Here is a 27,713-nt window from a genome sequence, read left to right as displayed (position 1 = left end):
ATGTGATATTTATCAGGGAGCATTGTAGTATAATTTTATTTTTTTACTTTTTCACAGCCAATTTTGCTCAGATCGCCTTTGAGTCTGTTGTTTCAATAGTCAATAGTCTACACAACAGTCAAGACCTTTCTAAGGATCAGCATGGGAGGAACTGTTTATTAGCATCATATGTCTACTATGTGTTTCAGCTGCCTGATACACAGAAAGAAGTTTTGAGTACAGGTAAATAAATTAGCATGGAAACTAGTGGGGAATATTAGTATTTTTGGTCTAGATTTTTTGGCTTTTTTATAGTTAAATTATTGATAACTTTAAAAATAAGCAATTTTGTCATGCTAAAAAAATAAATGTTTATCCAGCTTTTTTATAGTCTACCTTTCATTGTAAATGATTATTTAATTACATATTTACACACATTAGGGTAAAACAAGTTCATGTTAATTTTAGATTTTTTTTTAGGTTTTTTCCATATTGTGATATTAGTACTTATTTATTTAAGATCTGGCTACAGATTTTTCAAATGTATATAGTAATTTGAATACTTGTTTTTGTTTAAATAATTTTTGGAAAAAACTGGCATAACATTAATACTTGGTTATTTGGTCTTCTTCTTCTTTTGGCTGCTCCCATTAGGGGTTGCCACAGCAGATCATCTTCTTCCATAAATATTTAGTTATTCGGTAAACTGAACAAATTAATTAATCCACTAAAATCTACAATACCTGTTATTTGCTGTTTGCATAAAAAATCCAAAGCTGCAAATGCACAAACACTGTTACTAAGTTTTAACTCAATTCTTTTGTGGCACTGGATTAATGACTTTTAATCTGTAATACTGCATGTACTGTAACTAACAGAACAGCTATGTATTTAAAACTTTTGAAAATTGTAATGAAAATTGTTAAGTGTCTTTTCTATGTATGTATTAATTTAATAATTAAAAAATGTTTTCTCATCAACATTTTCTTAAGTATGAAGTAGCGCAAAGCTCCTGCCCATTTAAAAATTAGAAAGAAGAACATAAGAATTATTTTTAAAAAAAAGTCCATTAAAAATCAAACAAGACAGCGGTGCCCCCGACTACAGAAGTGGCAGTCCTGGCTACTCTTAAGATGACTTGCTAGCAGTTATTTTCACACTGTTTGGGGAGATGCAGTAAGAATGAGTACTTCCTCAATAAGCCTCTCAGTTATTAGTGTGTGCAGTACCCTGATATCCAGTAAACAACAATATATAACATGGTGTTTTCTAAATGTGATTGGTGTAATTGAGGAAACACATTTATATTAAATCTCCCGTGAATGGGCCTCTGTCCACAGATTGAAAAGTAGCCAAACAGTCAGACATAAAAAAAATCACTGTACATGTTCTTGTCAAGATAACAAATATAATAAAATAGTTTTAGCACATACGTATTGAATATGTTACATATATTTTATGTGTATTTTGTGCTTCATTTGTTGGTATTCTGTTACTGTTGCTATTCCTAGTTACAGTGATTTTCTAGGTTATTGCTACTCACAGCCACTGTCTTTTTTACGTCACGTGTATGTGCCTTTACCACTCATTAATAAGGTATGCCTGGAGTGTTCAACATTTGTTAATTGTACTGAAATTGCAGTTTCCCCGTACAGTAGCCTTTTTTTGGACTGTTTATGCCATCTTTGTGGCATCTCCCTTCTACATCAAAATATATTTATACATACTACTATTGATGTGTTGCGAGGTGGCATTAATTTCATCATTGCAGTGTTCTAAATTCTTTTACTTTTTTGTGCCATCCAGATTTACATCTATAGATTAAGTCATGCTTTAATTTTCTGGTGTTTTGTTCAACTTTTATGTGTTATAATATTTCCTATATAAGTACTTCTAATGCCCTGATTATTTAATTGTTTAATTTGCAGTGTCTGGTCATTGGTTCCCCATTATAAAGAGCTTTTTTAATTTAGAGTTGAACTCACCTCTTTGCAGTAAAGCTTTTTTTGATGTGGTTTTGTTTTACTTGTGTGAGGTTCTTTGCTTCTCACTGAAGGAGCTTGATTAGAAACTAATGACGTGACATGACGCGACTAACAGTATGTATGAATATCTCACTATTTGTTATTGAGGAACTGGTGACATATTCAGTTAAAAACAGCAATGCCCACTGCTGCAAACTGAATAAATAAACATTAAAAGGACAAATTAAAAATATGTGCATTGAGCAGTTTTTTTTTAAATGTTATAAGGTTTAAGCTGAGTGTGTCTCTATTGGTAATTTATTCTAGATTTTTGGTGTGTAAACAGATAATGTCCACCTCACCAATACTTCTTCCATCACATGTGGAACACTGAGCAAGTCAGTTTATGTAAATTGTAGATTATGATGAGGATATGGAAGGTGCAAGATAGTTCAGAGCAATGTAGATTATGCATATAATTATTCTAATGCTAATGAAATGTATTCTTGAATTTCTCCACCTTTCACAGATTTTTTTTTTTATAGGCGCTGGAACTGTTCCACCAGAAATGAGGTATCACACTGTTGGCCGCTCCAGTGCTTGTTCTGTTGGAACCCGGCTTTTTCAGTCTCGTGTCCTGAGTAGCAGTAACCCCGACGTCTCTGCTGTCCCAGCAACAGCCGATGAAGAAGTTAAGAACATCATGTCATTGAAGGTGATTACACTTGTAATTCATATTATGTCTAAAAGCATTGTTGACATTCTGGACATTTCTTTATTTTTTTCTTTGCACATAACTATTAGCAGAAACAAGGCTCTATGTATAAAGTGGTCTATCTGTGATTCTGTGATTTGTACTTTCAAGGGGTGATATAAATGTACAGTGTACAAATGTTTGTACTCATTTGAGCAGCAGTAGGAATTTGTCTTTAATGATTTTGCTGCCACTTTTGTTTTCCTTTTTTGTTGACATACATTTAGTTTTCATTGGCTTTGAATGTGAATTTCCTTCCTCCATAGTAACTGGCTGTATTTGGTTGATTGTTTGCAGTATCCCTGAAATACAACCCCAGGTTTTTGCCCTATTTTCACAATAACATTTTTTTTAATTGGCCTTTGCATCAAAAGTACCCAGGCTGTCTGCATATAAGATTTGGAGCCCATGTTCAAGACAAACACTTATTATCTGTAGCCATTTATGTTTATTTTGTAAAGTGCTTTTTCATAGACATCCTTGTTACATACCTCTTTCCAAACCAGTTCACACTGAAAAACAAAGTAACCTAAACTATGTTAAAACAAAGGACAGATGGTGTCTGTTTTTTGACATTATGGTATTTACTGATTTTCATTTAGGGCACGAATATTGCAAACAACAGAATGTCTTCTTATATAGAAGTTTCAAACTACTTTCACACTCATGGTGGAAGTTCAAGATCTACAAACAAAAAGGTAACTCTCATTTAACACTAGAGGGCGATCTTGTTCCAGTTTAGTTGATTCCTGCACATACTGTATGTTGTGTTAGCCTTGACCTGGCCTTTGGAGCATTCAGAGCCATAATGAAAGTATTCACAGTGTCCAGAACTGCAAGTCTGGCACATATATACTTCTTACTTTTTAATTACATTTTTGATATAGGAAAATAGAGTCATGACTATACTACTATATACTTAAATTATTGAATATGATTGATTCTGATTTATTTACTAAACAGCAATTTCATGAGGAGTTAGCGCTACAGATGGTTGTCAGCACTGGAGTATGCAGAGAAAATGTGTACAAATATGCCTGGTTCTTTTTTGAACTCTTGGTAAGGCTATGTGTTTTAATTCTACATTAGTTATTTATTTACACCCTCATACATTAACATAAATTTCAAATTATCTGCAGATTAAAAGCATGGCCCAGTATGTCCACCAGATGGAAAAACCAGATGTGCCTCGTAAAAACCGCTTTTCTGATAGATTTAAAGATGATATCTCCACTATTGTGAATGTAGTAACATTAGAGATGGGAACAATCTTAACAAAACAGCAAAAGGTTAGTATGCATTGGGTAAGGAAAATAATGCATATCTAATTTTACTAATGAATGAATCTAGTTTATTCTAAAGTGAATTAATTGACAACTTTTCATATTGATTTTGCAGTTAGTTGCCAGTTGTGAGATTATATTAAGATCATTTTAAAGTCTTAAGTATGAGCGAGATGGCTAGGATCAAAATGAGATCTTAAATGCTTCTTATTCATACTGAAATAATATGCATAAGGTGAAGAATTAAATATCAGCCACAAATTTATCTTTATAATTAGAACAACATAGATATGGGCATTAGAAATCTTCTTTCTCACATATAAATTTATGGAGGAATAGCTGTGTTTAGCAATGTCAATTGCTTACTTTTTTCATTTTATTACAGATAAATAAATACCATGTTTAAAGAACACCAGTCGCTTAATTTTAACATAAAATAACATTTTTAGAAAACAATTTTATCAGTTTCAAGACACAGAGAGCAATGGACACAGGGAAGGAACCATTCCTGTTGAAGGTGCAATTCCCTCACTGGGAATACTTACGGACATACTCACTCAATACAAATTTAAAAATGCTAAGTAATCTAACAAGCACACGTGAGGGATTTGTAAGAAAATCCCATGCACACTGAGGAAGAACATATACACTCACTCAGTGTGTTGAATCTGTGAGGCAGCAGTATTAACCACTATGGTACCGTGCTGCTCCTTATTTACATGTAGAGTACTTATTTCTTATATAATAAATATTTGCAGCATTTAGCATGCCAAACTAATAAAAAGCAGTCTTAAGGTGACCTTGTCAGGTGTTGTTCTTAGAGTTTGGCTAATATGCAGTGCCACATACATGCATTACAGAGTATGAGTCAGATGTGTCAAGTTATAACCTTTGCAAAGAAATAAAGAGAGTAGATGTTCCTCATCAGAGACCTAACAACTAATTAGAAAAAAGTGTTTACACTGTTCTTTATGTTGTCACGAAGGGGAGCTTCACATGCTCACTTTCTCTAATTGAATTACAGAAAAATGAGCCGCTGTTGGCATCTGGCAAGCACAGCAATAGCAGAGAACTTGCTGTTCAAGAATAAACATTATGTCAGATTCAGTTTTTGTATTATTAGTCAAGGATTGTTTATTTTGGTATGTTTATTATGTGACATCCTGTTATATTTGTAATCCTGCCTAGTGCCCAACACTGCCACGATATTTTCTCTGCTCCAAAAGGGAATGAGGTTGTTTAGAAAAGTGAATGAGAGAATGGATGGAGTACATTATATTTTTATTTTATCTCAAAAGGAAATTGAGCAAGCTGAAAAGATCAACATCAGCCTGGCTTTTTTTTTGTATGACCTGCTGTCTCTCATGGACCGGGGTTTTATCTTCCACCTAGTCAGAAACTACTACAACCAGGTAAAAAATATATGAAATTGATTCATTATTGAATATGTAATTTATTTCTTTTTTATACCATCAGTTCAGTTGCAAGAATATTAAATATCATTTTTCATATATTACAGCTCCCATCCAAGTTAACGTCTTTACCCACCTTGATTTCTATGAGACTGGAGTTCTTGAGGATACTATGCAGTCATGAACATTATTTGAATCTCAGTTTGTTTTTTGTGACTCCCAATTCTGCCCCTGCTTCACCATGCCCATCTATATCATCGCAGGTAGTTTCTTTGTGTCTTGCACTTGAGCCTAACAGAGTATGAATGCCAGACTTACTTTGAATGTGACATTATAATGTCCAAGATTCAGTCTTCATTTATGAAATTTCTATTTTATTCATAAAGCTTAATTTCGTCTTTAATACAGTTTATTTAAGTCTACTCTGAACAGTAGCTTGTTCTGTTTTATAAAGGGTGGAAAAAAAGAGCGTAAATGAATGTTAAGTCAAGGGTGATGTTACATTATAATCACTAGTGATTTAGAACGTTTTGTGTGCCATGGGTGTAAAATCTGATCGGTACCTCATCAGTATTTTCTAGTTTGTCTATTATTGTTCACATACAGCCTACCAAGTTGGACAAATGTATAGAATTAAAGATGAAACAAAGGTCTACCTAGAAGAGGAAAATACTTAACTACTGGAGCCTGTACAGTATATATTTGAATTTTAATGGCACTTTCACATACCATATTGCTGTGTAAAATAGGAAACTGTGGGTTAATCTGGGCACAGCTTTTATAAGGTTCTGTGATTTTGAATCTGCAATGAAAAATGTGATTTACATTCTGAGGCAGAAAAGGCGAATAAAGATAGATACATTTGAGGTAATGAGATAAGCCCTGCTTAGAGTAACTGAAAAACACTGATATCTGAAAAACACTGATAAGTTATTTCCTTGTGTTCCAGTTTTAATCTACATATTTTGAGTGTCATACTCTAAATAATTTAGATAGGCCTACAAAGGTTAATGAACATGTAGTTATGTGAGTGGTTCAAAAGCTCTCTTAAACAAATTAGCTGTTGTACACCTTGCAGGCTAAAAGATATTTCTCAAAATAGTTGAGTTCCTTGAATTATCCTTGATACAAAATAATTCAAGTGTTGATGTCAGCAAGTCCTATATTGTGCTTACTATTCTTTAAGAGTTACATTTTTAACAAAAGCATTTTTTCTTCATCTTGGCAAGTTCTAGTGAAGCCCTGCCAGCTATCCTATCCTCATTGCATAATTTTGATATACTCTTTAACTGAAAAGAGGAGCCAGCAGACAACTGTGTGATTAGCTGTGTATTTATTAACATGTTTTAGTGTAAACCATTAGTTGAAGGTAAAATCATTAAATAGGCCCTGGGGAGGCAATTTGAAAAGGAGCACATTTTAACAAGGAGGGAAAAAGTTTTCCACAAATTAATAGTGGCAGGATGTTGATGCATTTGGGTATTACCTCAGCTAGCTATGTTTGAATCACCAGTGGCCTTATGTATAACGGCGTGCGTAGAACTCACACTATAACATGGCGTAAGCACAAAAGCGGGAATGTGCGTACGCACAGAAAAATCCCAGATGCAGGAATCTGTACGTACGTAAACTTCCACGCTGTTCCGCTACATAAATCCCGAGCAGCGTGAAAAGTAACGCATGTGCACGCGCCTTCTGTCCCGCCCCAACTCATCCCAGAATTACACCTCTTTGAATATGCAAATCAATATAAATAGCCTTCTGTGAAAAGACAATGGGAAAAGCACGGGGGAAAATATAAGAATTTCAGCGAATACCAAGTGGAGGCAAAGGAAAAATGTACTATTTGTTGGTTTAAACAGTGGTATAATCAACAAAAGGAAGTTGATCGAGTGACAGAGCGTTGGAGAAACTCGAAAGCTCAAGTTCACAAAGTCGCACAGTGCCCGAAATAAAAAAGAAGTCACATAACAAAGTCGCCGTGAAAAGGTGAGCCGTAGCCCACTGTCTGAGTGTCATATGAAAGCTTATTAGGGTACAGACAAAAAAAATAGGCACACAGTGGGAAAAAAGCACGAAATGTCAACTTTAATCTTGAAATTTTCACTTTAATCATGTAGTTTATTTTGCCATTAAAGTAGAACATCATAAACTTCATCTTAAAATCATTTAATTTACTAGTTTCTCAAATCCGATTGTAACTAAAGTAGCACGTTAAATGCTTTGTTCTGTATTTGATCTTCTATGTGCTCTGTGTGTGAATCACTACCTTCTTCTTAAACGGGCTTTCTCTTTCTCCGACAGGACACAGAATCCATTACATTCGTGATATTACAGCTCTCTGAATAATTAAAATACTGAGATGTATACGTGATATCTTTTTCATGATGATAGGAATGAAAGCATGTTATTAAACATGGAAACACGGTGGCGCAGTGCTTGTTCATGTCTCACGCAAGAGGCTTGCTGCGCCATGCGTGACCTTCGATGAAATAATTTATTACAGAAATACTGTCTCTTTCAAACATACTAACCTCCAATTCCTGTCCTTACTTTTCTTTCTCCAAATACCCAATCGCCACACAGTCAGCTCTGTAATAGACGTGAAGCCATTTGTAAGCTGAGAATGCAGATTCTTCAAAACTTTTAAGGAACATTGAAATATCTTCGTAGTACATGTTTAATTATTCTATCCATCTATCCTTCCAGTGTCGCGTCAGCACCAGCAAGAATACAACGCAATGCAGGAATAATCCCTGAACTAGCTAGCGCTGCGGCACCGTATCCTCACATGTTTAATTATTAACAATACAGATTATTTAAATGAAGTTAAAGTTTTATCTATATAATATAATCAACATATTTTGTTGCATTTCATCTTAAAAATGATATCGTCATCATATGTAAATATGCGCTTTATAAAGTGGCGCAGGTTGTGCAATATTATAACTGTAGTGCAAGTTTACAGTGAGGTAATTGTACTTATAAGTACAAACAGTTCTACAAGGAGCACTTGATGGACTGATTGAGTGCATTTATAGTTCGTGGGATGAAACTTTTTCTAAACCGCGAAGTCCGTACAGGAAAGTCTCTGAAACATTTTGCCGTGGCTCAGGCAGTGTCTGCTTCATGCTGTATACCGATAATTCTCTTTCCAATTAGCTGCTGCTGTGATTCCCCACTCAGATACAGTGATATAAATACTCTGAGTGGTGCAGTGAGAGTAATATGGAAAAAGATGATCTGCTGTGGCAACCCTTAACAGGAGCAGCTGAAAGAAGAAGAAGATGCATTGAGAGTAACAACGCTAAAGCAGTTATGGTATTTGGAATACTATGGCTATTCCCTGGACCATTATATTACTGCAGGTTAATTACAATCAGATGCATTACACAAATAAACAATATGCAGTTAATTTCAGTGTATTTATAAAGCCGCGTCAAGAATGTGGATCTAAGAAAGAAAGGGTGACCACACAGGAACAGTAGCACTGCTTTGACGCTGGGTGCAGCCAGCCTGCAAAACGAGGTGGAGAAATTGCGTACGCCAGGGTATGAGGTACCATGGAAATGTGCGTGGCTTTACGCCAAGTTTAGGTTTTATACATCGCAATTTGAGCGTGGAAACGTTCGTACGCAACATTTCTGTGCGTACGCACAGTTTATACATGAGGCCCCAGGAAACTGATCTGGAAAGAGTACTGGTGCTAGTTATTGTATTCTACCTTCAGGTTGCCTTTTTCACTCATTCCTTCTTGGCACTGTAGTGGGAATGTAGAATTATTTAAAAAGAATTTGGAAAAATCAAATGGTGTGCTAATGCATTATATAGAGGTTGTAACAGTAGGGGGCGCTAGAGCTCCCTTGAACCCTCAGGTACCACGCCAAACACCAGGTAGATGTATAATTATTATTCTTTTTATTATTAATACGTGCACTAAGCACCCTCCACTCCACACTACTCATATAAATACCAATTCTCCTACTACACAACAATAATACACTCTCCTCCTCTCCCAGACACTTAGCCACCCTTCCTCCCAGCTCAGCTCAGTGTCTGGGCTTTCCCACAGTCCTTTTATAACCCCTGATCCGGAAGTGGTTCCTGTCCAACAATCCACAAGTCCTCATTACTTCCGGGTCAGAGTAAAAGTCCTTTTCTTCAACCCGGAAGCACATCATTCCTTCTGGTCATGTGATCATGACGCACTTCCGGGTTATAGGGCACATAGCAGTCTGAAAGCCTCCCTACAGCGGCTCCTGGTGGTCCCCACGGTATCCAGCAGGGCTGTGTATACAAACTACAAGATCCATAAGGCCCTGCTGGAATTCGGGGAACCTCCATGCTGTTGGGAGGGCTCCACCTGGCGGCCTGGAGGTGTGGGCCAGAATATTTAGCCGGCTGTCCATCACAAGGTACAATTTGGGTGTATATGATCTCCTAAGTTTGGAAAAGCTGAGAAAATGGGACTGTTCTGAAAAACATAATTTATGGTCCATATTCCCTGCAAACTATTTGTATTTTGAAGGACTTCATAACGTGTATTGTATGGCTATACTGGCTTGTTTAACAATTAAACCTTTCTTATTCAATGTTTGCATGGTTTTGTCCATCCATTTTCTGGATCAGTTTTTTCCATTTTAAGGCAGAACACAATTCTGGATGGGTTTCCAATCCATTAAGGCCACACTCAAGGTTAAATATCCACAATGAGACAATATATTTTTGTCCATCAATCTAGCATACTCTTCTCACAAATATGGAACAAAATCAGAGTCCCTGCAGAGAACCCACAGAAAATGGAGAAATGTCCAAACGTTGCTCATGCAGTGATCTGAAACCTAGTTGGACCTAAAACCTAGTTTTTTGAGCTGTGAAGGATCAGCTCTAACCAGTATCTCACTATGCCTCACCTTTGTTAGTAAAAATTAAGTTTACTCAGTAGCCTCCAAATTTCTGTGTCACTTTTGGTATCCTGTGTTTGTGTGTCCTTAAGATTAAATAACAACAGATTACCATCATATGACGTTTTAGAACATGCGTTTTTTGTCTTCTTAAATTGTATTTATTTATTTATTTTTATTTTATTTTATTTTTTCTCAGAACTCAAGCTCATGTTCTAGCTTTCAAGATCAGAAAATTGCCGGAATGTTTGACCTCTCACAAGAATACAAGCAGCAGCATTTCTTGACGGGACTACTTTTCACAGAACTCAATGCAGCACTGGAGTCAGTGGAAGCAGAGGGGTGAGTGGGAAATATCACTGATGTGACAGCCTAACAAGCAACTCTTGGTAGAAGCTAAATCTGTGCATGTTTTTTCTTTAAATCCAAAATTATTAATTTATTTAATAATTTAGCTTCACAAATGAGTTGTGAATGACCACTTGTATTCAGCAGGGGAGTATTAGCACCATGGATAGACCAGGTTCAGTACTGGGAAATACTTTATGGAAAGGGCATTCTACTATATGGAAAGGGCCACAACGGCAACAAAATAACCACAACAAAAACAAAAACTATTATGAGGCAAATTATAACTTTATATATAGCTTGTACTAAATAAAGAATCTTTCAGCATACAATCCACAGTGAGACTTTTCCAGGAGACTCATGATTAAACTTGACAGATGAATGCAGTAATTAGTTTAAGTGCCCTCAGTGCTTCATCTGTTACCTTCTCCCGATGCTGTCTGAGAGTACAGAGGTTTGAAGGGCAAAAAATGGTAACAAAAGGGTAGAAATTCAAAAGTACCAGGGCTGAGTTGGTCAGGAGCTATGGTGCTGCAGTGTCTGGGGTTCAGCAGTTCTGGGATCTCAATAACAGCATGTTGTAACACCTTTTTTTATAACTTTCCAATAGTACTGTATAGTATTGGTACATGGAACCAGCCAGTGTTTAACTATAAACTTTGCCAAATACTAGAAATCTCTAGGAACAAAGAAGTTTCTCAGCATTTCTTCTGAGCCCAAGAAATACTTTTCTCATAGACTGATACAGCATGATAATGAAAACAAAAGGCATGCATGTGAAGTAAAAATGAAAAGTAAAATTGTATAATAAAAAAGAAACAGCAAATTTTTAACATAATAATAATGATTAGTATGAAGTATAAGGTGCATGAAATATGTATATTTCATACATGGGTTTTATTAGTTCAAAACGTATTCAGCAGAGTATAAATAAGAATACTGTAGTAGAGTAGGATGCAATAAAAACTTCTTTTAGGAGTAACAAAATGTAATTTACAGCTTACATATAGGAATAATGTAGACTGGTATGTTTGCAAGTTTTAGAAATTGAATTGTAAAATGTTATAAGTGAGAATGCATGCAGAAACATTATTTTTAGCCCTAAACAGAATATGGTATTTGAAAATGTAGGTTCAAGCAATTGAAAGTTCAGATTTGTAGTTATGTTAATTTTCTATGCAGATACACCTTGTACAAATTTGTTTTAATCCCTGAACGTTTTCCCTTTTTTACTCGCACATAGCAAAATTGCTACATACAGTGCATCCGGAAAGTATTCACAGCGCATCACTTTTTCCACATTTTGTTATGTTACAGCCTTATTACAGAATGGATTAAATTCATTTTTTTCCTCAGAATTCTACACACAACAACCCATAATGACAATGTGAAAAAAGTTTACTTGAGATTTTTGCAAATTTATTAGAAATAAAAAAATTGAGAAAGCACATGTACATAAGTATTCACAGCCTTTGCCATGAAGCTCAAAATTGAGCTCAGGTGCATCCTGTTTCCCCTGATCATCCTTGAGATGTTTCTGCAGTTTAATTGGAGTCCACCTGTGGTAAATTCAGTTGATTGGACATGATTTGGAAAGGTGCACACCTGTCTATATAAGGTCCCACAGTTGACAGTTCATGTCAGAGCACAAACCAAGCATGAAGTCAAAGGAATTGTCTGTAGACCTCCGAGACAGGATTGTCTCGAAGCACAAATCTGGAGAAGGTTACAGAAAAAATTTCTGCTGCTTTGAAGGTCCCAATGAGCACAGTGGCCTCCATCATCCGTAAGTGGAAGAAGTTCAAAACCACCAGGACTCTTCCTAGAGCTGGCCGGCCATCTAAACTGAGCGATCGGGGGAGAAGGGCCTTAGTGAGGGAGGTGACCAAGAACTCGATGGTCACTCTGTCACAGCTCCAGAGGTCCTCTGTGGAGAGAGGAGAACCTTCCAGAAGGACAACCATCTCTGCAGCAATCCACCAATCAGGCCTGTAGGGTAGAGTGGCCAGACGGAAGCCACTCCTTAGTAAAAGGCACATGGCAGCCCGCCTGGAGTTTGCCAAAAGGCACCTGAAGGACTCTCAGAGCATGAGAAAGAAAATTCTCTGGTCTGATGAGACAAAGATTGAACTCTTTGGTGTGAATGCCAGGCGTCACGTTTGGAGGAAACCAGGCACCGCTCATCACCAGGCTAATACCATCCCTACAGTGAAGCATAGTGGTGGCAGCATCATGCTGTGGGGATGTTTTTCAGCGGCAGGAACTGGGAAATTAGTCAGGATAAAGGGAAAGATGACTGCAGCAATGTACAGAGACATCCTGGATGAAAACCTGCTCCAGAGCGCTCTTGACCTCAGACTGGGGCGACAGTTCATCTTTCAGCAGGACAACGACCCTAAGCACACAGCCAAGATATCAAAGGAGTGGCTTCAGGACAACTCTGTGAATGACCTTGAGTGGCCCAGCCAGAGCCCAGACTTGAATCCGATTGAACATCTCTGGAGAGATCTTAAAATGGCTGTGCACCAACGCCTCCCATCCAACCTGATGGAGCTTGAGAGGTGCTGCAAAGAGGAATGGGCGAAACTGGCCAAGGATAGGTGTGCCAAGCTTGTGGCATCATATTTAAAAAGACTTGAGGCTGTAATTGCTGCCAAAGGTGCATCGACAAAGTATTGAGCAAAGGCTGTGAATACTTATGTACATGTGATTTCTCAGTTTTTTAATTTTTAATAAATTTGCAAAAACCTCAAGTAAACTTTTTTCACGTCATTATGGGGTGTTGTGTGTAGAATTCTGAGGAAAAAAATTAATGTAATCCATTTTGGAATAAGGCTGTAACATAACAAAATGTGGAAAAAGTAATGCACTGTGAATACTTTCCGGATGCAATGTATGTTCAATCAGCTAAACTAAATGAGTAACCATGGACAAAATGCACAAGATTAAAATTTTACTATCATTAATGGATTTTTTTTAATATTAGATGGAATTTTTTACATCTACAGTATACTTAGTACATTACTACCTTAGTCCTTTTAACTGACTAATATGTTTGACATTACAGAATTGCCAAAGTTCAGAAGAAGGCTATAAATGCCGCTCACAGCTTACTTTGTTCCCATGACCTTGACCCACGATGCAATCGACCAGAGGTTCGCTCTAGAATAGCAGCCCTCTATCTTCCTCTGGTTGGGATTATTCTGGATAATCTGAACTACTTAGATTTCACAGGTAATTTATAAAGAATATCATCGAATCAGTGTCTATGCAAGTCCTATATACATTGGGGAGGAAAAGGTTGCAGTTGCATCAATTGCATATTTGGCTTTTGTTTTTATAGTGTCAATATTTTTTGACATTGATTGTTTTGTTTAACCAAGGAGGGCTTTGTGTTATCAGTTAATTTTTGGTTGAAGCAGGACATCATGATTATAGAAAAAATAAGATAATGGTATTAGCTAAGTTTTATACACTGTTTTCATCTTGTTATAACAGAATTCAATACATAGTGCCTACTTAATTTAGTTAGCACTCCTTCACTTATATGTCTGCTATTTTTGTTAGTCTAATGTTAATGCTACATGTGTGTTTGTCATGCCATATTCTCAAGTGATAATGTCTCCCACTTTTGTAGATATCTGAGAGTTATTCAGGGCCATTTTTATGGTCCAGTGTTGAATTTAAGCAAACTATAGCTGACATGTTAAGTTGTTTGGGGGTTTAGTTTAGTTTAGGTTTTAGGTTTTAGATTTACTGGTCTGTAAATGACCTCTTGCAATATCATCCATCTTAATAAAAGTATCTGTCTGTGCCAGTCCAGTTGCTATATCTCTTTAATTCCAAAAGATGGCATATCATAAACATTTTAGTAGTAAAATGCATTGCATTTATCATTCCAACAGATGGCTCATCATAAACTTTATCACTGCTTTTACAAATCCCATACTAAATGGCATGTAACAGAGACATATACATTGTATGGTGTGGTGCAAATGTTAACTGGTGCCCACATTGATTACTTACATTTCAGCCAGTCTTAGATGGGTAGCACATCTAGTTTGAGTATAATTGTCTAAACATTTTGTTTGTGTTTATCTAAAAGACTTGTTCTTTTTACTGCATAAAACTCTCAGTCTAGAAATATTATACATTGACATTCTTTGTTAATTAATTAGAAAAATCCTTTTTAAACTTGTTCATTATAGAGTTTTGTCACGTTCACTCACTCACATGCACAAGCGCAAAAACACACACGCACACAAATATATACTGTATATGAACATATATTAACATCAAGAGGATCTTGAGAATAATGTAGAGAATGATGTAATTAATATCCATTTCTCATGATCATGTCTGATCTAAGACATTATAGATACTCTTTGTCTAGGCAAGTGAAATCTAACCATTCATATGTACTTACCCAGTGAATTTAAATGAAGAATTTTTGTTGCAGTTGCAGACACCCGGGGTGGCAAAGGGAAGTCAGGCAGTCCAGAAGAGGAACCCGAAGCTATAACTCCTATCAATCAGTCTGTTGCTATGGCAATTGCTGGGAATCCATTTAATCCACTTTCAAAGGTGGCTGTTACTTCAGCACAGTCTGGAGTAAGTATTGCCTGACATTAGTTTTCATCATTTACAGTAGATTGCACTAATCATATATTTGTGCATATAATCATTTATTTTTATACCTTAAGGGTCAGAGAAATTACTTTTCATTGTAATTTTCCTTCACGTTCTGTATAGCTCCAACTTTCTTCTCCCAATCTTTAAAAAGCCTGAGCATCTGTGTTGTAATCCTTTTTGTGCATGTCATTTTCTAAGAAAATCTTTATTGAGAGGTTGTAATCTCTTGTAATCTCTTTAGAAGTTGAAATTGTCAATACAGTAATATAAGATGAGTTGTACATTATTTTTAAGCCTCTAACTTTGTTCAAATATAGATCTCTTCTGTGGCTGGTACTATTTAGGATCCCTGGGCACATTGCTTGTTGATCTGGGTCTGTTCCTCTATCTCTGCCTGCTATAACTCCACGTATTTTTACCCTCTACCTGTATTTATCCCTTCATTTCCTCTTTTAAGTTTTTTAGATGATTCTGTGTTTGATTTAAACAACCTTACTGAAATACAGTAAGGATTGTCAATGCAGACAGACAAGCTATTAAAATGAAATATGATGTAAATCCATAATTCCATAATAATGAAGTTGTTTTTATTTGAATGAAGATTAATCCTACCCATTCTGTTACTAGCAGTAAGTCTTCAATAAGTCTGAACTAAACATATCTTTTAAGTTTATTCTATTTTTTATCATATTAATCAGAAGTCCAGTGGCTTGCTGTCAGTTGAAACAAGCCAAAATCTATTGATTTGCTTTTTGTGGATAATGAAGAATGCTGACCAAAACTTGATTCAGAAGTGGACTGCAGACCTGCCGTCTTCTCACTTAAACAAGCTTTTGGAACTGCTTTATATCTGTGTCTCATGCTTTGAATATAAGGTACTCAACATACATTTCTTTTCTACTTCTAGAGAGTTTTATTTACATTTTTTAACGAAATAATTAGGATTACATTCCTTCCGTACATTTTTTTCAATAAAAAATTGGAACCTTCACATTGTAAAGTATACAGTAAATAATCTGTTTTCAATCATAGCCAGGACACTGTCTTCATAAATTTTATGTAAGCTTGTGAAACATCTTTAACAGAACCATTGTCACAGTGTTGAATATGTATAGGGCCTCTGAAGTTTCATTGCAAAAACGGCTACATGACCAAAGACCTTTGCATGATGCTTTCAGAAATAACCTACTTTAAAATCTGAAGTGTAGAACGTTTAGTAATGTATGCTTTTTTCTCACTTACTTATGATTGGATGTGCTTCTTCATATCCACTAGGCCAAACTGTATTATATGCTGGCACAAGTACATATTTTATTCTTAGAAATGTGTGAAAGGAACCAAAAATACATTTTCATTTTTAAGATATTTTTTGTTTATTTTTCCATTTTGACCTGTTTTCTGATTTCATTTAGCTGTAGGTATTAAAGAAGTAAATCTGAAGTAAATGCATACTTGTATATTTTTCTTTATCAAGAATACAGGACATCAGGATAATTTATACTGCAAGATAAGTTTAATTTATTAAAAGGATAGTTATCTGGGACATACTGTAGCTTAAAGCATTTGCTGTGAGGTTCTACCTTGCATATCTCACGGCTCTTTTTTAACAAAGGAAGTTGTCAACTATGTGTGCCTCTTTTTGTACTCTTTGTGTGCCAGTATATATTTATTCTCCACAGGGGAAGCAAAGCTCTGATAAAGTGAGTACTCTGGCTCTACAGAAATCGCAGCAAGCAAAAGCACGGCTGGAGGAGGCTCTGCTTGGGGGAATGGGCGCCAGAGGAGAGATGATGAAACGTAGCCGAGCTTTAACAGGTAGAGCTTCCCACTCTCATTGAACCTTCATGCGTATTGATTATATTTCTTTATTTTTAGGAAGATTTAGGAAGTGTGTTTTGCCATATTTATTTATTTATTTATTATAAAAATATTGTTTGAATTTAAAATTTATGAATGCATTACAAATACTGTTTCTTCAGATTTTATAATCACATTCATAATGAAATATCAAGGGAGAAATACAAATTTAAGACTGGTTAAATTGTTTACTAGCATGTTTTAGGCTGCTTGTGATGTTTTTTGAAATAGAAAAGGGTGGTCTCAGCTTAGCTGTTTTGTATGTAATATGACATCTCTGGATTATTCTTTCATGGTTTTCAGTGCCTGCCCATTTTAGTCTGAATACATGCATGGTGAGGTTGTCATTTCTAACAGTTCACACAATACTAAGTTGTCACTTTTACACAGTACAGTTTATTAAAGTGAAGTTATCTTTTCATTTGATACCATTTATAGTCAAAACACTTTAGTGTTGCTGAAATGACCTCACATGTGACATTACCTTACCCTGAAGCTAAATATGGCCAAGTTCACATAGTTTTTTATATTACCATCACTCACTACAGTTCATTTAGGATAATGACGCTGTTTTGGTTTGATATATAAAAAGCTCTGAGGGCAGTTGAATGTGGTTATCATGACCTGCCACGTATGTGCCTTTATGATTTCAAGTTATTTAAAATATAAATGAAATAGTTTAACAATATATAGTTTAATAATTCCTTATTAGCAATAGGTTGTATAAAAAATTAATTGCCCAATATATTGTCAGAATCTGTTAGAATACATAATGGAGGCAAGAATAAGCAGCAGCCAGTTCTTGGGTGCCATCAGGAAATGAATACTACATTTAAATCTAAAAATAGATTTGAGTGAATATATACTTGAACTGTGAAGTGAACAAATTTATTGGAGACAAGATAACATAACTCTTTGTGCTTTTTACACTGATCAGTTTTATCATTTTACAAAGTACTACACATAGAAAGGAAATCAGAGAGTCAAAATAACTAGGCACAAACAACTTAAAACTACACAAGGATTTCAGGATATGGAAGGTTTGCAGTAATTTGTAATTGCTAGTATTTTTGTATGGTTAGACCAGGGATTTAAGTACCTTTATATAATTCTCAGTGGTGGGTAGTATAGTAACTTAATGAGTAGCCTTACAGTACTCTAGCCATGGGTTTAATTTCCATCTGGAATGCTTTCTGAGTGCAGTTTGAACGTTCTCCCATTGTTTGTGGGAGTTTACTGTAGAGACTTTGGTGCTTTTCCGTAGTGCAGAGGTGTGCTATTAGGTTGATTGAAGATTTGAAACATTTTACTTTATTTAGTAGAAATGCCACAAAACATTTAGGGGTCTTCCTCCCTCCGCCCATTCCCCCAACCACTTCATTTCCTTTGTTTTTTGAGATTTTGAACATGTCATTATTCCTGACCACCTTTTTTTTACCACAAATCCCAAGTAATAAAATAAAAGTGCAGGCCTACTTTAGAAATGATCATAGAGTCAAAATAAATCCAAAAAAGGAAGAATTTTAGAAAAAAAAAAACTTAGTTGGCATTTCATTGTAGTAGTGGTGCAGCTAATAGTTATGTGCTAAAATGGCAATTGATTTGATAAAGAGAAACACAACCCATTTTCCACTTGAAATAAGACAGGGTCAAAACATATTTTAAATGCTCTTCCAGTACATATTGCAAAAACCAAAAATAAAATGGAGAGATAATATATGTTGCACTTTCTTCCTTGCAGCACAAATGTGAAGAAGGAGTACGGTGTATATACCAAATGCCTTAGCAGTTTTAGGGTTGTTTGTGAAAAAGGTAAAAATAATACATAAGAAAGTGTCCTGCACCTCTTGGAAGTGTACTTGCCTATTATTATGGCCTCTTTAGACCTTAATGTATACATTTGTCTGTTCAACAGCCCATGCTGACAATGTAATTTGGCTAGAAGACCTTTAACCAAATCGTTGTCCACATTAGTCATTATTGCATTGCCTTTTATTTGCCATTTACCTTCTTCACACTCCATTTCCATCTGTTGCATTCATTGTTTTTTGCTTGGAACATAAGCAGTTTTAAAGACCTTTCCTAAGCTTAGTCTCCATAATTTGTAAGCAAGAAACAATAGTTGATTAACACTAGTTCCTCTCACTCATTGTGCGCTTTAGGTTTGACTGTGTGTATGCACTACTTTGCCTGAGACTGTCATATACTCTTGGTGATTTCTTCAGTCAAACTTCAGTCATATATTACTTGCTCCAAAATTTACAAAGTTTGGTGTCCACCTGTTTTGCTACAAAATATAAGTTATTTCCGATTGGGAGAAATACTTGTCTTTTACTTGAATGTTATGATTGTCATTGATTTTATTAATTCAAGACCATGTGCTGCCAATGCGTAAGAAGAAAAAAAGTCACTGTAGAGTAAATCAATATAAAAAATAGCACCTAGAGCATTTCTTGTCTCCTTGTCTAATTGTGATATGTCAAATGTTATCCATTTTCTTACATCTTACAAAAGTTGATTTTGCCTAACAATCTGTCTACATTGACTAGCTCCATCTGGAAAAATGATTAACACATATGATATAATATATGATAACAATCACTGGCAAAAGTAATTGTACTGTTTCTCTGTCTTCACAGGGTTTTGCTGCTGTGTGTATTGGGTGGGGTGGCTACATTACTTGCCAACCTCAGTGCTTAAAAGAAGCACTTTTCCTCTTTCTCTTGGGCTGTCTGCCCAGTTCAGTTCTTTTGTTACCAAAGAGGTTATGGCCAGCTCACTTCCCAACACTTTAAGTTTACCAATCATTTGGTAATGAGTTCCAAGGTTACTTTTGGGTGAATCCTTGGAATCATTTCTGTGGTCTGGGGTGGACCCTTTGACTAAACGAAGACTCTTTCTAGCAGCCCTTGGTGTCCTTGCACCCATTAATTCTACCTGTGTTTTAAAAAAGGACAAGTCTCTAAGGACCTCTGTGTTCTATTCTTTCTTAGAGGCCTGAAAGGCTGTGCCTGTTTTTCTGATAGTCATGCTGTGTCTGTCGGCCTCTGTACTGGTTATTTTTTTCCACATCATTATAGACACTCCGAGTGTGTACCATACTGTAGATTTTCCAGTTCACATTAGCAAGTAGACATGTACAGTGAATGTCGCTGTGCTCCCTGTATGCCACCTGACTTGACAGCTGAGCAACCACCCACAGTAGTTATTTATAATTATCTTTAAAATCTTTGCAGTTTATGCCAGTTTTGCAAAAAATCTACAGTAGCTTATTTTTGTGATCACTGATCTTAAATTGCTCATAGTACCTAATAGCTCTGAACTGTCCATGTATTTTATGAAGAGATTTTTTAAACAAAACGCTCTTAAGAACATTTTTCATTAAGTGAGTATTAAAATTCATCTCTAGAAGGCATGATGCTGCTTCTGGATAGTGCTGCTACCTCATAGATTCAGCAGTCTGGGTTCAAATTGTACTTCTGGTTATTGTCTGAATGTAGTTTGCATATTTTCCATCTGTCTGCCTGGTTTATTCCCACATTCCCAAAGATGTTTGTTTTAGGTTAATTGGTTATTCCAAATTATCCCTGTGTGAGTGCAACTATGAGTGGACACAACAACCATGACTTGGCTTAAGAGAAAGAGAAGGAAATTGGAATTCAGATTTTGTGGAAATATTTAGCAAATATAAACATGGACAAAAAAGAAAATTCTCTTACAAAGCAATCTGGCAGCATAGTAAATCAGTAGAATGAAAGTGACTTTTTCCTAATGAAAAGTAAAATTAAGTGATTTAAAATCTAAAAAATGAAATGCCAATTACCATATATAACTGAATTATTTTTAACATAAAAAGTCAGGAGTTTCAGATCCAGTTTGCCTGAAGGTTCAGACAGTGTTCATAAGTAAAAATTGTATTTCAGTTTTCATTTGGAACAAACTAAACATTTGCAGAAGACAGTATTTATTTCTCCAGCTAGATGGCATAGTACTTGTTCTTATGATGGACTGTTGTGACTATTGTTGTTTGTGAATTTCCCCTTGGGATTAATAAAGTATCTATCTATCTATCTATCTATCTATCTATCTATCTATCTATCTATCTATCTATCTATCTATCTATCTATCTATCTATCTATCTGTCTGTCTGTCTGTCTGTCTGTCTGTCTGTCTGTCTGTCTGTCTGTCTGTCTATTCAGCAGCCTTTTGACTTGTGGCTAAAAACTGTCCCAAAATCTGTTAGTATGAGTGCCAACACATTTCCTATTCTTAAACACTAGAAAAACACAAATGGCTGCAGATCACACAACCAGTTTGTTCACATATCTTACTGCTGCTACTGTGTCGCCTAAATCTTAGTTTATAGAAATCATATTGTTATACTCTATTTTATTTAAAGTTATTCTCAAGTTTTAATATTGTATTAACTTTTAATTTTAACTATAAAATAATACACTAAAAACATAATTTTATAACCTATTCTTGTATCATGAAGATTGCAACTCTGTATTTTTAAATTCATCTAACTTTTTGCATCTAGCAGTTTCTGCAAAATTGTTATTTATTTACAGTATATATTTTTACTCACACCTTAGTTTTCTCATGTATGTATTCAAATGCATACTAACTATTTACTTTGGGCAGCGCTCTAGTATCCCTCTGTAACAAACTAAACTTCACAAACTAATTACATGATGTACTTCATTAACACTTGCAGCGTTTTGAACGAAAAAGAAAGCAGTGCAATACACTTTACATACACTTTATATACTTTACTCATCATGTTATAAGATTCTTTCAACGGTAACTATCTTCCTCATAGTATGAATTAAATGTGCATTTTTACTTTATATTATTAATAGGTTGCTCTAAAAATACACAACCTTCTGTAATTAAACATTGTTTTAGCCAAGTTACATAGTGTATGTTGTGACTGAACATCTACCTAAATACAAGCAATTTATAGCCTGGCACGAAAGACAGCTTGCTGGTAATGTACCTGAATATACGCAGTTAGCATTTTTGTGTGAAATCATCTTTCAACATGTAGCCTGTGTTCCCAGCTCATATCCAGTGATTGTACATTTTCCTTGTTATGTGCGTGCATCAAATACTGTATATACAAAGCCAAACACAGGAGAAGACTTGTTTTCCTCTTTTATATATTTGTATGTTTATTTTACTCTTTACTACTTACAATAGTCCTTCCCTGATGTTATTGATTTATTAAAAGTCCCGTGCTGAATCTCGTATCCATTGTGCATTAACACACACATGGTAATCTAAGTGTGAATGTCATTTTCATATAAAATGTAGCAATATATTGACTTAAAATAATCAAGTTATTAGTTTAAAATCATTAATTTAACTATTTGCTATTTTTTTTTTGTTTTGAATCAGGGAATGAGAGGTTTCAGGGAATGAATGAAAACCTTAGATGGCGGAAAGATCTAACACAATGGAGGCAAACCAATGATCGGCAAGATAAGTATGTGAATTGTTTGACTTAAGAAACAGTTTTTAGTGCCTGTGAATTTTGCTTAGACATAGGATGACTCACACAAATTCTGATTTTGTTACAGAATTCAATGTTGTTTCAAAATTACATTTTATTCACTTTAATTATCATTACTTGATTAGTAAGATAAGTATAAATTGTCTTGAGCTGTTTGGAAACCTCTATACCACATTTTAATATGTAAATTATTCTAGATTATTATGACAAAAAAGTTACTGGATTACATAAAAACTGGCAACAATGAATTGCTAAAACATGTAAAGTGTATTGCACTGCTTTCTTTTTCTTTCAAAATGCTGCAAGTGTTAATGAAATACATCATGTAATTAGTTTGTGAAGTTTAGCTTGTTACAGAGGGATACTAGAGTGCTGCCCAAAGTAAATAGTTAGTATGAATTTGAGTACTTTTCAATAGCTTTTATCTTTATTTTTTTTGCACTCATATGAACAAGTCTGTATAAATCAAATTTCTTATTGATCATTATATACACTGGGAAATGTTTTTCTTATATTTTAATGTTTAATTTTTCACATAGAATTAGTTTCTTATTTCCTTTACTCACACTTCAGAGATCTAAAGCTAAAGTTCAAAATCTGAAGTGGCTAAGCGTAATTCATAATAACTTACTAATAAATTTAATATTTAATATTAAATTAAAATTTTTAATAATTTTTAATATAAAATTTGTAATAGTCAATGACTTCTAAATGCAATCTGAACATAAAAGAGTATTCATCCATCCATTTTCCAACCCGCTGAATCCGAACACAGGGTCACGGGGGGGTCTGCTGGAGCCAATCCCAGCCAACACAGGGCACAAGGCAGGAACCAATCCCGGGCAGGGTGCCAACCCACCGCAGGACACACACAAACACACCCACCCACACACCAAGCCCACACTAGGGCCAATTTAGAATCGCCAATCCACCTAACCTGCATGTCTTTGGACTGTGGGAGGAAACCGGAGCGCCCGGGAGGAAACCCACGCAGAACACGGGGAGAACATGCAAACTCCACGCAGGGAGGACCCGGGAAGCGAACCCGGGTCCCCAGGTCTCCCAACTGCGAGGCAGCAGCGCTACCCACTGCGCCACCGTGCCGCCCGCTAAATTTAATATTTAATATTAAATTAAAATTTTTAATAATTTTTAATATAAAATTTGTAATAGTCAATGACTTCTAAATGCAATCTGAACATAAAAGAGTATTCATCCATCCATTTTCCAACCCGCTGAATCCGAACACAGGGTCACGGGGGTCTGCTGGAGCCAATCCCAGCCAACACAGGGCACAAGGCAGGAACCAATCCCGGGCCAGGGTGCCAACCCACCGCAGGACACACACAAACACACCCACCCACACACCAAGCATACACTAGGGCCAATTTAGAATCGCCAATCCACCTAACCAGCATGTCTTTGGACTGTGGGGAGGAAACCGGAGCACCCGGAGAAAACCCACACAGACACGGGGAGAACATGCAAACTCCACGCAGGGAGGACCCGGGAAGCGAACCCAGGTCCCCAGGTTTCCCAACTGCGAGGCAGCAGCGCTACCCACTGCGCCACCGTGCCGTCCTAAAAGAGTATTGAAAGTAAAAATTGTTCCTATTTGCAGTAGATGTTTTCATACTGTTTTAGATTAATTTTTGAGAAATAGTTTTGATATTAGTTTTCTTTTGTGAGTATGACATCCCCTCCTTGATAGATTCCTGGTTTGCATTTGATGCTGCCAGGGTAAGCTACCTGTGACCCTGTAATGAACTGCATGGGATCAAAAAATGGATGAAGGAATGAATGGACGAATGCTTCTGTGTTGGGGATGCTTTTTTCAAAATTAATTGTTTATTTTGCTCTTGGGTGCCACAGTTTGTCATTTGTTTGTCTTCTGTTTTCTTTTTGCTCAGAACAAAGGCAGAACTTGATCAAGAAGCAGTTATAAGTGGAAATCTGGCAACTGAAGCATATATGATTGTTCTGGATTTGCTAGAAATCATTATTCAGGTATGAAAGACATGATTATGTGATCATAATTATATGTAAGGTTGTGTTTCATACTGACTAAATGCACTTTTCTATACAAGGTCCAATGGTCCTTGTGTTTATATTTTCACTTCCATCAAGGTATCAAAGCTTACAGTATACAAGGGTATTATTACCTTGTACAATCACAAGTTTATTTGAAGGCTTGTATGCTGGTAAATCAAACAATGATCTTGTTGAGTCTTTCTTTTTCATGTGATTATCAAACTTGTCCAGGCATTTGTTTCAGTGCAAGATCTTGGTTCTGAGGGGGATTGTCCAACATTTCCCATGAAATGCACTGCAACAGCTCATAATTGGTGTTCATTTGGGTGTTGACTGGTTTGCCACGGACCTCTGTGATTTGATAATGAATTTCAGCCGCAGTTATGGCCTTAGCATGCACTACACACATGAACAATTTTTGACCATGCTTTGAGATGATCTGCCATCTTCAAAGTGACATAAGCAGAAGTATAAATTCAGTCAAACTCTAACAGAAAATTAAGAACAGTGTCCATTCCGACAGTAACACAAATTATGTTTAAAAGGAGCCGTCTAGTTTCCTAATTTTTTAAATACCTTCTTAGTGACACGCTGAAACACTAGATTTTGTTGACATTTTTTGTTTTGTCTTAATAGAAACATTGGCATAGCATTAAATCATAGCACAGAATTTGAGTATGGTTCTGATTTGTTCATTGTGCATTTATGAATGTAGAACCTCTTATCATGAAGGTAATTTTGACATCAAACAATTTTATACCTACATTAGCTCGTGATTATTCTATTATATGGTTTATTTCAACTTATTATAACATTCATCCACTAGTTATGCTAAGGAACTTAAATAAAAAATCACAGAGAATGCTTTATTAAAAAAGGCAGTGTTTAAAAGCAAAAAAAAAATTGAACTTTCTTAGGGACAAAATAATAATGTTGCAGTAATAATAATAATAATAATGTACTTTACATTTAAGACAATTTTTAATATTGTTTTCAGTAAATTATACTCAGGACTTAAGCAAACACTACAGGAAGAACACTGCTATAGCTCTCAGAAGCACTATTGTTAAGATGAGGTTTAGATATGTAAAAGTGTAGAAAATGCTAAGAAAAGGTGTGCAGACAACAGTGAATGAGAAGTGAAACAAAATGGTAAAGATGTGTGAAGGTGCACACATAGTAAAGAGAAAATAAAAATACAATGTAGTAGTCAAAAGAAAAACACTGAATCAGAAGAGCAGAGTATCATCTCTAAATGTGGTTTTACAGTAGACTAAGTGAAGGCACTAACTAGTTGCAGTGCACTTCCTTTTGTACTAGAAGTGATGTCAATAGGAAGGTAGAACTTGATTCTACTACTGGTACAACAGGAGAAGCACAGAAAAAACCAAGGACACTAGCATTGGGGTAATTCATAAATTCAGATAATTTTATAAAATTCACAAACTTTTTCTAACCACTTTTTTCTCCTTTGATCTTTACTATTCCTGGCACTATGTCACAAACATTATGCATATCTACTTTATCTTTTTGTGTTTATACTTTAATACATTTCATAAATGCACTTTTTCCATTATAAGGTCATGGGGAGTGTAGCTTGTCTCAGCAGCATCAATGGCTGTGTTTCTGTAATGTCTCTCATTCTAGTTCTTTTCAAGGTTTTCTTGTAATTTACAATAGTGAGAGAATGTTTGGGCACCATTTATAATTATCTGCATTAACTTGACCTAAAATGAGATCTAAATTTCACATTAGACATAATAATAAGAAAATTTGAATAAACAAATAACATCCAAGATATTTTAAGAAGCCAGTATTGTACTTCTCTAGTGCATGTATCTTACTGCTGCACTTTTGTAACAGATTTACTGCTTAACTCCAGTACACTTTTGATCAACATCCATCTCTGTGTGTTTCCCAACCGAAATGCAAAGTATTAAAGCTATAGGTGTTGCTTACTAAGCTAAACGGACATTATCTTTTTCAGGGAAGCCACTGCCGCCTTTCCTTAGTGTTAGTTAATGATATCCTTTTACTACTTCTTGTAAAGGTTCACTATCAAACTTTGTTACACTAATAGAAAATTGACTTCAAATGTGTTTAAACATTTCATAATGTTTTGTTCATAATACAAAAAGATTACATAAATAAAATACATCTTTTCATCCATGTAATGTTACTGATTAGAACTGTGATGCTTAGATGCTATGATTATATGCTTGTTTAATTTTATGTGGTGCAAGTCAGCAATTTTGTCAGTATACTTGCCCTGTTTTGAAGGCAAATGAAGGGTCAACTTGCTATTAGGTGTACCTATAGTAATTAAGGGTTCTCTCAAACTATACTGTGAGCTTAAAGTACTGATCATACATGGGCCAAACAAGCATGTGTCTCAATAACTAATACTATATATATAATACAGCGACATAGCCCTTGCTCCATATACTGTATTTACTGTATAATCCTCTATATCCCAGGGATGTCATAATATTGATTCTCTGAGGCAATACTTACTACCTGCTTCCACAAACAGGAGAAACTCTACATTAAGAAATTGTCCTGATTTGACTTTTTAAAAAATTTTTATAGTTGTTTCTTGGTCTTAAAAAAGATGTTAAGATATTATTATTTTTTTGAGGTCAAGGAATTTAGTAGTTGCATGTATTTATTTTATTTTGATGCCTTTTTATTAATGTTTCATTTCTGAGCATGTTCTCCTATGGTGTCATTTTGTGCCATTGTTTTGCTTGGCTTCTAATCTGTTTCCATATCAGGACAATCAAAGTGTACAACAGTTGACGTTATTGCTGTGACGGTATAAAGATCAGCATCACACACTTCTGGGACTTTCGTATTTCCAGATTTCTTTCAGACAACTTACTTTTATCAATTTTGATCTCCTGGTTTTGACCCTCTTTTGTCTTTGTCTTGGAATAATGTCTCTTGTTTTGGTTTAGTTTATAGTTTGTTTCTCAGTCTTTCTACTCTTCTCACTAAATCCTTTCTGACCCTAATTTTTGCCTTTTGTTTAAAA

General features: G+C 35.4%; 1 protein-coding gene across 1 annotated transcript in view; it reads left to right on the top strand.

Annotated features, from left to right (window-relative positions):
- Positions 1–27,713, top strand: part of dock8 (dedicator of cytokinesis 8) — a 156,058-nt gene that overhangs the window by 80,596 nt on the left and 47,749 nt on the right. Inside the window, 14 exon segments of the mRNA XM_051929472.1 lie at positions 53–222; positions 2,489–2,658; positions 3,300–3,395; positions 3,661–3,756; positions 3,837–3,986; positions 5,279–5,392; positions 5,500–5,655; positions 10,496–10,638; positions 13,712–13,878; positions 15,104–15,255; positions 15,975–16,151; positions 16,956–17,091; positions 22,534–22,621; positions 24,559–24,655. Of these exon segments, the coding sequence (XP_051785432.1) occupies positions 53–222; positions 2,489–2,658; positions 3,300–3,395; positions 3,661–3,756; positions 3,837–3,986; positions 5,279–5,392; positions 5,500–5,655; positions 10,496–10,638; positions 13,712–13,878; positions 15,104–15,255; positions 15,975–16,151; positions 16,956–17,091; positions 22,534–22,621; positions 24,559–24,655 (1,912 nt within the window).

Source organism: Erpetoichthys calabaricus, chromosome 7 (assembly GCF_900747795.2).
Source record: "Erpetoichthys calabaricus chromosome 7, fErpCal1.3, whole genome shotgun sequence".
Classification (NCBI taxonomy): Eukaryota; Metazoa; Chordata; class Cladistia; order Polypteriformes; family Polypteridae; genus Erpetoichthys; species Erpetoichthys calabaricus.
Note: the sequence above shows the minus strand (reverse complement) of the source record. Positions and strands in the feature narration are given on the sequence as shown.